This window comes from Procambarus clarkii, chromosome 26 (assembly GCF_040958095.1).
Source record: "Procambarus clarkii isolate CNS0578487 chromosome 26, FALCON_Pclarkii_2.0, whole genome shotgun sequence".
NCBI lineage: Eukaryota > Metazoa > Arthropoda > Malacostraca > Decapoda > Cambaridae > Procambarus > Procambarus clarkii.
This window is the reverse complement of record NC_091175.1, coordinates 9753252-9766297: the sequence shown is the minus strand read 5'-3', so window position 1 is coordinate 9766297 and position 13046 is coordinate 9753252. Positions and strand designations below refer to the sequence as shown.

Genomic DNA, 13046 nt, shown 5'->3' with positions numbered 1-13046 from the left:
CCATGAACTCAGGTAGGGTAAAAATGAGGACTTTAAACATAATACAGGGTACAAAACACAATCAAATCTGTCCATGGTAGGAAAACAGCATGTAAAGGATTTGTGAATAAAGATGTCTGACGACCTTACGTTTAGGAAGCATAGCCAAGCAAATATTGCGTCATCTTGAAAAATGATAGGATGGATTACGAGAAGTTTCAAATTCAGGGATCCCGTCATAATGGTTGTATTCTTCAAATCACTTGTGCTGTCCCGGCTTGAGTACTGCTCAGTGCTCACTTTCCCCCTTCAGAGTAGGAGAGATTGCTGAAATAGAGGGATTACAGAGAACATATAAGGCATACATAAACGCAGCCTGGGGGTGGGGGAGGAACCTGAATCAAAACCAAACCAGGTATGAATACTCTCTGGCTTCCTGTCCCCCGACACAATGAATTATTTTCTTTCTATCATGTGTGACCCCTTTGTCTTGTATTGTGTTGTATGCGTGTAACAGGTGCTTAAATGTGTGTGTATTCATACTGTGTGCGTGTCAATAAATATGTGCTCGCAAATTTGAGTTTGTGTGTGTGTGTACGTTTCGGTACACATGATCTTTACTTATGTAAGTAATGAAATCCCGCGCCCAACGACAACGGCACAATCACCCCCAGACACCAACGTCTCGAACTTCAAGCACGACGGACCTTTTCAGAAGCACGAGTTTCCGAAGCAATCATCATATCAGCCTCCTCTGTGCCTGCGCCGGTAAGTGTTCATACGGGTGAAAGACCTTCATCCCCTCTCGTCGAAGGTAAGGGGTGAACCACCTCTTGTTGCTGTGGATATTGAGCTCCTTCCCTTCCAACCCCACCACCCCCTCTTCCCCCTCCTCTTCCCCCTCCTCTTCCCCCTCCTCTTCCCCGTCCTCTTCCCCCTCCTCTTCCCCCTCTTCTTCCCCCCCCCTCCCCACCTCCAGATCAAAGACATCATCAAATGCCGCCTCCTGCTGGGGCGGTTTATCATAAAGATTACGTGACCTGCGAGAAAAATACTATATACTTAATATTATTTATCTACTTTCTTCCCGGAGGAATTTTTTTTCTTCCGCGTTTTGGTCATAATCAAGGGATAGATTTGCCTGTAACAATAAACAGATAAACTATATCGATGCCTGATGATACACAGATAATCTATCGATGGTTTCATTATAGTATACCTGACCAATAGAAAACGTGTTGAATTCATAAGTAATATTGATCAGATATGCTGTTTATTAATTAGTTCGCCATTTAAGTAAAAAAAACTTAAGACAGTAAGCTTGAAACATCATAGACAGCTTGCAGGTTTAAAATAATATATACAAGTCTTCATTTTATAGAGCTTTATCGAGTACAGTTTATTTCGTTCTCGACTCTCAATCGGGAATCCCAGTTTTCTTTTTTCACCTAATGTCTCTGTTCCCCTAGCAGTAAATAGGTCCCCGGGAGTTAAACTATGGTGGTGTTCCAGCCGGGAAGGGTCAGTAGTTTGACCTCCATGTACGTTAAACAAACTATACATATATAAACAGGCTGCCTGTCCCCAACGAAACGAATTATTATTATTATTTAATGTCCATATGGTATATACTCAAATTACGACCGTTTATACCGAAAATATGCAAATTAGTGAAAACACCGATTGGTCATATTTTGCCCAAATACCCCCTGAAATTTTTAAAATACGATGCCTATCGGAAATATGACTCTTGAGCGTGATTTTTGAGCGGAATTCAGGGTGATTACACATATTTGCAGTTTTAAACAATGGCAGAGTTTAAATTATTTAACCACGAAGGAGAAAAACAACTGCACTAATAAGACTTGGATGTTATTTTTCGGTGAGGTTTTGCTAATTAGTCGTTGCTAGAGCTTCACACCTGTTGCTGGGGACCAGTTGCAGTAGCCAGGTGGCTTCTGACTCCCTCGACCCTCTGGCAACTGTGCCAAGAGTCCAGCGATCCCTGGCAACTGTGCCAAGAGTCCAGCGATCCCTGGAAACTGTGCCACGAGTCCAGTTATCCCTGGAAACTGTGTCAAGAGTCCAGCGATCCCTGGCAACTGTGCAAAGAGTCCAGCGATCCCCTGGAAACTGTGCCACGAGTCCAGCGATCCCTGGAAACTGTGCCACGAGTCCAGCGATCCCTGGAAACTGTGCCACGAGTCCAGCGATCCCTGGAAACTGTGTCAAGAGTCCAGCGATCCCTGGCAACTATGCAAAGAGTCCAGCGATCCCCTGGAAACTGTGCCAAGAGTCCAGCGATCCCTGGCAACTGTGCCAAGAGTCCAGCGATCCCTGGAAACTGTGCCACGAGTCCAGCGATCCCTGGAAACTGTGTCAAGAGTCCAGCGATCCCTGGCAACTGTGCAAAGAGTCCAGCGATCCCCTGGAAACTGTGCCACGAGTCCAGCGATTCCTGGAAACTGTGTCAAGAATCCAGCGATCCCTGGAAACTGTGTCAAGAGTCCAACGATCCCTGGAACGTATCACAACTTGTCTGTCGTTGCCCGGATGCGGTCTCGTATATTCATCCCGTTTTCTTCACCTGCCACTCCGTAAAAAATGTAACTGATTTGTCTAATCAGAAACGCACGAACCTGAGCAACCCATCTAACCTATCGAAGCCAGTCATAGGAATCGTCAATATTACAGTGCTTTAATGCTAACTAATACATCGAATTTTTAATGGATTGGTCGATTACGTAAAAAAATGCGACGTATTTAGATGAGAGAACGGGTTGGCGTGCAGAGTTCAACAACATATTAATTGATTCACAGGAAATAATCCCAAAGAACAATTACAACAAAAACTTGTCATTCCCTTGCAATTGGTGTAATGGCTTTGGATTAATACAAATCACAGCGCTTTACGCTGCGATTTTGAAAGAATTTGTTGCAGAAATATGATTGTCATCTATAATATCCTGTTGAAGGAAATATACAACTGATTCTTCCCCTGTCCCCGGTCGGCCGAGCGGACAGCACACTGGACTTGTGATCCTGTGGTCCCGGGTTCGATCCCGGGCGCCGGCGAGAAACAATGGGCAGTTTCTTTCACCCTATGCCCCTGTTACCTAGCAGTAAAATAGATACCTGGGTGTTAGTCAACTGTCACGGGCTGCTTCCTGGGGGTGGAGGCCTGGTCGAGGACCGGGCCGCGAGGACACTAAAGCCCCGAAATCATCTCAAGATAACCTCAAGCTCTCAAGGGAGATCCCACTCAAGGGGAATGGATTGGAAACGATAGCATAACTTGTGCTGTTATCTACTCTTTATCCATGGTGTGGTTAAGTTAAGGTTTGGTTAGGTTAAGTTTGGACAGGTTTCATTACGTTTGGTTATGTTAATACGTTGTATTATTGACTGATAAGGTGAAATATGGAAGTCGAAATTTGTTTCAGTGTGCCCACAAACCATTTACAGAAAACGAAATTCTTTAAAGAAAACGTTTTCAGCATATACTTTTTATTTTAAACCAATGATTTCTTTATATTAAAGTTATAACTTGTGAATCGTCTCTGTTTCCGACAAAGGTTCATTTGCCAGTTTACATGTACACTATTACTGGAACCGTAATATGCTTTCAGACCATCACAAATATCTAGATAACTATCCAGGTGATATGAGGGAGTCTCCTCGGCTATACAGATAAACAGACATTACCATTTATGGATATAGATATAAACACAACATATATGTATACTAAAATGTAAACAATAAAAAGCAAAACATCGCAATATTCGTCTCCTGAGGCGTCTGGGAAAGGTTATGTAAACATAACATACTTATTTGACCAGAGATAATATCCTTAACTAATCATCTTGGTCCTCACAGGATTAACATGCACCCAACAGACTCTATTGTACTCGTGGTAGAACGATACTATTAATTCCGCGATCATTACACCACCCACCAACATTACCACAGTAACACAAGCATTTTGTCTAACAAATATATGTCACCTTACCTAATGCGAGCGTCATTTTTCTTGTGAAATCTGCCGTTGAAACTGAAGACCTTTAAATGCCTCCAGTTACCATCTCTCCTGTAGACTGTAGAGAGTATGGGGGTGGGGGGAGGCTGTAGAAAGTATGGGTGGGGGAGGGGGAGGGGATTATGGCGCGCTGCCATCACCGGCAGAGATCATATTTATTTGCTGGGATTCCTGGTAACCCGGTGAGTCGACAGGCGAGGCGGACCGTGCAGCGACTCCCGCGATTCTTGGAATTGTGCAGACTGCAGCTTGCTAGCCATGGCGCTATCGTGGACGACGCCATCATAGAGGGCGCTATCGTGGACGACGCCATCATAGAGGGCGCTATCGTGGACGACGCCATCATAGAGGGCGCTATCGTGGACGACGCCATCATAGAGGGCGCTATCGTGGACGACGCCATCATAGAGGGCGCTATCGTGGACGACGCCATCATAGAGGGCGCTATCGTGGACGACGCCATCATAGAGGGCGCTATCGTGGACGACGCCATCATAGAGGGCGCTATCGTGGACGACGCCATCATAGAGGGCGCTATCGTGGACGACGCCATCATAGAGGGCGCTATCGTGGACGACGCCATCATAGAGGGCGCTATCGTGGACGACGCCATCATAGAGGGCGCTATCGTGGACGACGCCATCATAGAGGGCGCTATCGTGGACGACGCCATCATAGAGGGCGCTATCGTGGACGACGCCATCATAGAGGGCGCTATCGTGGACGACGCCATCATAGAGGGCGCTATCGTGGACGACGCCATCATAGAGGGCGCTATCGTGGACGACGCCATCATAGAGGGCGCTATCGTGGACGACGCCATCATAGAGGGCGCTATCGTGGACGACGCCATCATAGAGGGCGCTATCGTGGACGACGCCTTCATAGAGGGCGCTATCGTGGACGACGCCATCATAGAGGGCGCTATCGTGGACGACGCCATCATAGAGGGCGCTATCGTGGACGACGCCATCATAGAGGGCGCTATCGTGGACGACGCCATCATAGAGGGCGCTATCGTGGACGACGCCATCATAGAGGGCGCTATCGTGGACGACGCCATCATAGAGGGCGCTATCGTGGACGACGCCATCATAGAGGGCGCTATCGTAGACGACGCCATCATAGAAGGCGCTATCGTGTATACACACACGCACACACACACACACACACACACACACACACACACACACACACACACACACACACACACACACACACACACACACACACACACACACATACATACTCATACTCCAGGCCAGTCCTGGAGTATCCAGCATGGAGCCCGTACCCTGTCAAGCACAAAACGAAGCTGGAAAAAGTTCAGAGGTATGCCACTAGACTAGTCCCAGAACTAAGAGACATGAGTTACGAGGAAAGGCTGCGTGAATTGCACCTCACGTCGCTGGAAGACAGAAAAGCTCCGGGAGACATGATCACCACATACAAATTTTTCAGGGGAATTGACAGGGTAGACAAGGATGGATTATTTAACACGGGTGGTACGTGAACAAGGGGACACAGGTGGAGACTGAGTACCCAAATGAGCCACAGAGACATTAGGCAGAACCTTTTTCAGTGTCAGAGTAGTTAACGGATGGAATGCATTAGGCAGTGATGTGGTGGAGGCTGACTCCATACACAGTTTCAAATGTAGATATGATGAGTCTGTCCCTCTCTTTTCCTCCTTCTGTTCTACTTCATTCTTCCCCCTCTTCCTTCCCTCACCTCCCCCTTTCTTACCCTCTCTCTCTCTCATTATATATATATATATATATATATATATATATATATATATATATATATATATATATATATATATATATATATATATATATATATATATATATATATATATATATATACATACATACATATATTTGGAGTAGGGGGTGTCACATTGAATATCTTCACTGAGGATATTGTTCATGATCTGCAAGATATGTTTTTAAACACAATAAACTTTCGTGCTTAAGTGCTTTCCCCTGCGGTGCTTCCGCCTGCGGTGCTTCCGCCTGCGGTGCTTCCGCCTGCTGTGCTGCCACCTGCGGTGCTGCCACCTGCGGTGCTGCCGCCTGCGGTGCTGCCACCTGCGGTGCTGCCGCCTGCGGTGCTTCCGCCTGCGGTGCTTCCACCTGCGGTGCTGCCGCCTGCGGTGCTGCCACCTGCGGTGCTGCCACCTGCGGTGCTGCCACCTGCGGTGCTGCCACCTGCGGTGCTGCCGCCTGCGGTGCTGCCACCTGCGGTGCTGCCGCCTGCGGTGCTGCCGCCTGCGGTGCTTCCACCTGCGGTGCTGCCGCCTGCAATATGAAACGGCTGGCAATCATACCATTAAGTGACGTTACGCTGCAGGGTTGGTGTCGAATTTCTCAGCGATGCGGTTGTTTAACTTTCCGAAAGCGCTAAATATTATTACTTACAGCTACCAACCCCTAAAGTGTTTGATAGCTTGCTATAACATGGTAATGGACCTCGTGCGTACCTAATAGAGAACCCATTTCAATAAAACTCACCACCTTAGCACCTTAGCAGGAGGTAGAGGGGAAAGTGAGGAAAAAAACGAATATTTCTTGCTGCAGTAGAGTGTGAAGGAATGAAATACCAGGATACCTCATACCTGCATACCAGCATGAAGGTATGAGGAGATATAAGGAGGTTACCTGTTGATAGGAATGAGGAATTATTCCCTGTATTCTTACTATCTGTGGTTATATGTGTGGAGTAGACTTGTAGTACTTTTCTGGGCTTTAATGATGAGAGGACGTGCCAATAGGAGTATTTTGGCTTAAGATAATTGAATGTGTGCTTGATGTGAAGTGCTTTTGTCTATATCTAATTATGTATTATCGTTATCTATATCGATTATTTTGGTGTTGCCAGCCAAGATATATCTGATGATGGTCTGGTTGTGTATAACAATGATATGAGCTCTCATAGACTCTTGTTTTTTAAAGCGGTGTTAGCTGGTATGAAATGTTTTCGTCTTGCCCATATATTGGTATCTTTGGGGCTGACAATCCTAAGAGAGTGTGTCGGGAGAACAGGTTGGCCGTCTTCTTGTAATGTCTGTTGAGCTGTATCTTCTGTTTAGTGTCGGTAAAGGGGTCATGTTTCTGTTCATTATGTCTTTCAGGAATGTTGTTTTTAGTCTTGTCGGCAGCTTGCTTAATTGTGGCCTGGTCCTTCCTTAGCTTATTGGTGACCTCTTTCACATAAGCCTTAGAGTATCTAGGGAGAAGAATCTGCCTTTCCAAAAGTCTTATTGCAAAGGCTTAATTTTAAGGAGCTTTTAATGTGTGATTCGATAAAACTCTTTCAGATGATCCAATTAAAGTTTCAGTGTGTGATTCCCTGAAGTCCAAGAACCGAATTTTGAACTGAACTATCAGGGGAAAGCGTCAAGCCATTACGACAATATAGCACTGGGAAGGGGATCAGGATAAGGATTTGGGATGGGACGGGAGGAAAGGAATGGTGTCCAACAACTTGTGGAACGATCGGGGATTGAACGTCAACCTGCATGACACGAGACCGTCGCTCTACCGTCCAGCCCAAGTGGTTGGTACAACTTGTGTACATTGGACACACATGTTCTTAATGAGCCTACTATGTAAAGATAATCACAAGAGGATCGTTTATTTTTGTTATTCAACAGTCATAATAATCACAGGATCTGTAAAACTGTCTCCATAGTAACGTTCATCCGAATCCTCACGCTTGGCTTCGTTCCCGCACTCTTTGGGTTACCTCGGCTTAAACGACGAACTGTTTTCATGTGTTAACGTGTACGAGACGAACATTTAATCGTATTAAACTTTAAATATATATTCGTTATTCATTTCGTGATTGCATACATTGCCTTCTAGGTGCACCAACTTTGAAAAAATTCGTTTTTCTGTGACGTCAAGGAAATATATAGATATCAAATGCGGAAATTTGTGCACGGTATTTTTTGTAGCCTTTAATATTAATGACAAATTTGTCGTCTATCAACAAATCTCTCAAGTCGAGATGCTGCCTAACACTTGGCGGCAGATAACTGCTATAAAGAGTATAGTTTGACGCTCTTCTCAAACGACTTAAGAAACTAATTTCAGCAGGGGATATCTACCCTTAACAAACGCATCGATTTCACATGAACGGCCCGAGTGAGCGTTGGATTCACTTCCAATTTTGGACGCTAAGTCGCCCATACATAAGGGTCAAGTTCACTCCACACGCCTACTCACGGTTGTGTCTTTGTCTTAACAGCAGTCTGATGTCTGTCACAAAAGTGGTCACAACCTGGAGGTTACCTGTGACGAGTCTTTATTGGTCTTCATATTAAAGAAAACTATTTAGATTTGGCTGAATATTTTGGCCCGTTTAATTTACTTGTGTGTGACTAACGCCAAGAATACAATATTATAAATATAAATATATATATATATATATATATATATATATATATATATATATATATATATATATATATACATATATATATATTATTTGTGATACTGTTTAGATATATCAACCTGAAATAACACTGATAGGTTGCCACCAGTCACAGAGCTTACAATGTGGAATTGAAGGATAAGTCTACGGATATGTATATCCATATTTCACTACATGATCAAGCGCTGATTCCTAACACTGCGCCAGTGACAGACCTTAGGTTCTGAAATTTAACTCTACGTGGTTTAAGTTATGAGGCAATCGTGAGGGGACAGTGGTGAGGGGATGGTGGTGTGGTGACAGAGGTTAGAGGAGAATGGTGATGGGAAAGTAGTGATTGGACAGTGGTGAAGGGACACTTCTGGATGTAACATGTACAGAGTAAGTAGATAATAAATACTTAAATTCTACCAATTCCTAACAAATCTGCATTCAAGCTCTTTAAAACTAATCTGTTAATTTACCAGTTGGGCGTATTTACAATTACACTGCCCAATACGCAAACAAATCTATACCTCGGGGTTCTTTTCAAATCTACAAATCAATGCCTTAACAAATCAATTCTAGTGTCTCAGCAAGTTTATCCACAAGAAATATGTACCATAGAGCCAGGAGATATTCTCGTTTTCTTTTTCATTCCGTGTTTTTCGTGCCATTAAATAGAAAAAATTGAATGATACATAAGATACATAAGATGCACAAGATACATAATATCTATCATTTCACATTAGCTACACATGCTAAAGTTAATTTGATAGAAATCGTTTAACTCAAGAAATTTATTTTGTTTATTTCTAACTCGCCTCTAAACCGATAAAATTTGAAGCATTACTTGCCAACTAGACAAATATAATCAGATTAATTGATTACAAGTTATTGAAAAGTATTTACAAGTTTAATCATGTAATTGCAATTAATATTGGTGAACTTTTTATGTCGCTTTATAATTAATAAATTATAAATTGTTTATGAAATTAAAAATATGGTGAAATTATTTTTAAATATTAAAGTAAAATATTTGGAGTTTAATCCTAATAGCTCTGATAGTTTCCAATAGATTTCGATTCTTAAATACAAACTTTAAAAGGTGCGAAAAATATTTGTATATTTTACATTGGTTTTTCGGAATTCATTAATTTTTAGTTATAGTGAATCACTCACAGTGAACTGTTCACATTTATTGTTCACGTCACTCACAGTGAACACACGAACGCGGTTAAACATGGTCTTTCAATATATATATATATATATATATATATATATATATATATATATATATATATATATATATATATATATATATATATATATATATATATTTATATATCTGAGATACGGATATACAAACCAGTGTATAAATACTCACACACTCTCAAGATCCTCTTTCGGAACAAGTTACTGGGCCAGTTCGGTATTTGGCCCTCGACGCTTATAGCCATATCAGACGTGTATAAATATCCTTCACCGCTCCCACGAAGAGTATGGAGGCTCTGGGCAGTCTCGAAATATTTCCCGTCACTCCTTATGGCGGCTGACGCCCACATAAATTTCCATATAGAACGTTCTATAAGCGGCAGAATCTGGTAGCCACCAATACCCTCCTCCGGATTGGTTGGATTGTCGTCAGCGACCGTTTCCAACTGTTTTATTTAATATATTTAGTACTTTATATTAAAAACTTCTAATAACCAAAATAACAGTTTCATCGTTACACCTCCACTGACATATTTTCATAGGCTTACCTACATATATAGGCCTACATATACACACATATTATTACTCTCAGATTGTGGCGATGACTGAAATTATTTTATACATTTGGTAAACACGATTAGTAGGCATCCTGTGGTCTCGGGGTGTCCAGGCTGGAGTGCCCGCTCCTGGGCACCAAGCCAGGGTAGGGGGATTTGGAGGAGAAGCTGTTACCCATGCAGCAGGTGTCCCCCCCCCCTCCCCTCTCCACGAGGGTGAGGGGGGGCCTTTAACTTACCACAAAACTTTTAATTCACCGTTAAATATTGACGGAATAACGGAATAAGTAAGAAGTTGTGGTGAGAGAGAGAGAGAGAGGTAGAGAAAGTGGGAGAGGGAGAGGGAGAGGGAAGCTGGAGAATATCAGAGCATCGTTTAAAAAAACTTGAATTAGGATTCTTGTCCTTTGTTACACCAAGACTGGAATATGCAGCGCCGGCCTGGCACCCGCACCTTGTGAAGCATAAAGCTAAAATCGAAAAAGTGTAGACGTCTGATTAATGCCAGAGCTAAGATGGTTAAGCTATGAGGATAAATTGAAGGAACTGGACCTCACAGCCATGGAGGACAGAAGAAACAGAGGAAATATGATCACAACATGAAAGATACTAAGGGGAATTGAAAAAGTGGACAGGTTCTCTCTTTGAAATTCAGAGAAGATACGACAGGAACACACAAATGAAAGCAAGAAGCCCAAATGGCGCGAAGAAATTGAAGGAAATACTGGCTCCCTGTACGGGTAGTCCACTAGTGGAATGCACTAAGAGAAGTAGTTGTGAAAGCCACATCTATCCACAACTTTACGGATTGATTCTACAAAGAATTTGAGCATTAGAATTGTAAAGCTAGAACAGGTATAACAAGAGTAATACGCAAGGTACCTCACTTCCCTGTAGAAAGAGAGAGAGAGAGAGAGAGAGAGAGAGAGAGAGAGAGAGAGAGAGAGAGAGAGAGAGAGAGAGAGAGAGAGAGAGAGAGAGGGAGAGAGAGAGAGAGAGAGAGAGAGAGAGAGAGAGAGAGAGAGAGAGAGAGAGAGAGAGAGAGAGAGAGAGAGAGAGAGAGAGAGAGAGAGAGAGAGAGAGAGAGAGAGAGAGAGAGAGAGAGAATCATGATGGACTTTGAGCACGATCTCAAGGTAACGTTAAAGCTAAGGTTCCATCCTGGGTCGGTTCTTCACCCTAGCACCTTCCAACCTAAGTCTTGCCAGATGTGTTGCCAGACCTCGCACGAAGGGAAGACAGCCGCCGGTTGTCCTTGACAACAATCAATCATGAAATTACCTAAATAGAAAATGGAATGGAGTGACGACCTTGAGACAAACAGGAACGAGAGAAAAGCTTGAATTATGCTTAGGAATTTGGTAATCATAGATTGCAGTATTATCTTGACTGTAAGCATGATACACTACACGAAATATGATTAACACGTGAAATGAGTCACAATAACGTGGCTGAAGTATGTTGACCAATCCACACACTAGAAAATGAAGGGACGAGGACGTTTCGGTCCGTCCTGGACCATTCTCAATCGACTTAAGAATGGTCCAGGACGGACCGAAACGTCGTCGTCCCTTCATTTTCTAGTGTGTGGATTTGTCAACGTGAAATGACTATCCTCAGGTTAAGCTTAATGGAGTTGATTTAGACAAAACAAATTATAACTGGCGAAGATACACTTCCCAGCTTATGTGAATTGGGTTATTTCCTTCAGTCACGTTATTGTGAGTTATTCTCGGCTTCTTGTAAGTTATTCAGGTATTGGAAAAGTTTATCTGTCTTATGAGACGTCAGTCGTTATATATAAACAAAAGAAAGCAATGCGTATTAAGGAGGAAGGAAGTGAACACTTGAAATATCAATCTCTACCACTAATAGTCTCCAGCGTCTTATGAGAAACAGGTCAATGCCTTAAACACCAGTCATAAGGGACACCATCTACAATTTGAAACATATGGCGTTGGTAACGAAATTAGAGATGAACTTTCAGAAAACTTTTCAGAAAATTAAAAATAAGAACTTTGAAACGCACAAAACTTAGCGATGAATGAGTTTTGGACCCTTCCCATTATTCAACAACTATAACAACGGTTCAGATTCAATTAATGTCACAGAAATAAAACGACTGAAGGGATGACTGAGAGGAACGAACGGAGGAAAAAAAAAAGGTTGCCGTTCGGGCGTTAAAATCGTGATGAGAAAGAAGATTGATTGCTTCAGAAATGTACAGATTGACATCTCAGAAGAGAAACGTAACGTTTTGGCTGACTGATAAGCAGGATGCTCGAGCAACTAAGTGACAGTTGGAAAAAAATTAATCTGTATAATTAACAAACACAAACAATTAACCGACTCAACAGTGCCTATGGGTTGGTAAAAGAAAAGGTTCTTCAGCTTGAAGTAGCTCAATAATCGATACTGAAAATTTGTTCACCGAAAATTTCTGGTTAAGGGATTTCAGTCATTCATACTTCAGAGTTGTTTATTGCAAAAAGGCTGCTTAAAGTTAAGTCTGAAGTCTCGCAAGCAGATTCAGACGTGGACTGTAAACAAAGGCTGTTATTTAAAAAAGACGACCCCACAAAGAGAAGAAGAGAAGTGGCACATCACATGACTCAGTAAGCGTAAAGCGGGTGATGCTCAGGTGTTGGGAACATTGGATCACATGACAAGGGGCTGCGTGAAGAGTGGAATTCTTTTGCATCTCGTGACAGAAGCATGACCAGCTTGGCTCAGATGAGCGTTTAAAATGCTCGTGAGAGAAGTAGCTTCAGTTGTCGACAGGCACGTCGTCACACACCAAGCCATGAGGTCGTGCACACCAAGCCATGAGGTCGTGCACA

At 42.9% G+C, this 13046-nt stretch overlaps 2 protein-coding genes across 2 annotated transcripts; both read left to right on the top strand.

The window, feature by feature from the left end:
- The first annotated feature begins 1476 nt into the window (after positions 1–1476).
- On the top strand, positions 1477–2580 carry LOC138368714 (uncharacterized). The gene is made up of 2 exons (XM_069331437.1): positions 1477–1500; positions 1972–2580. The coding sequence occupies exons 1-2, from the start codon at positions 1477–1479 to the stop codon at positions 2578–2580; spliced, it is 633 nt and encodes a 210-aa protein (XP_069187538.1).
- A 1557-nt stretch (positions 2581–4137) lies between these two features.
- LOC138368713 (uncharacterized protein slr1819-like) lies at positions 4138–7399 on the top strand. Its single transcript, XM_069331436.1, has 3 exons — positions 4138–5156; positions 5995–6371; positions 7338–7399. The coding sequence occupies exons 1-3, from the start codon at positions 4138–4140 to the stop codon at positions 7397–7399; spliced, it is 1458 nt and encodes a 485-aa protein (XP_069187537.1).
- The last annotated feature ends 5647 nt before the right edge of the window (positions 7400–13046 follow it).

Excerpts from the sequence above, each read along its gene's own strand:
- LOC138368714 (XM_069331437.1), top strand. The coding sequence starts at position 1,477 with ATGGTGGTGTTCCAGCCGGGAAGG. Across the intron at positions 1,501-1,971 it reads TGGTGTTCCAGCCGGGAAGG|AGTCCAGCGATCCCTGGCAA; the intron begins GTCAGTAGTTTG and ends AACTGTGCCAAG.
- LOC138368713 (XM_069331436.1), top strand. The coding sequence starts at position 4,138 with ATGGCGCGCTGCCATCACCGGCAGAGATCATATTTATTTGCTGGGATT. Across the intron at positions 5,157-5,994 it reads ATCATAGAAGGCGCTATCGT|TGCTTTCCCCTGCGGTGCTT; the intron begins GTATACACACAC and ends TTCGTGCTTAAG. Across the intron at positions 6,372-7,337 it reads AAGTGACGTTACGCTGCAGG|ATGATCCAATTAAAGTTTCA; the intron begins GTTGGTGTCGAA and ends AAACTCTTTCAG.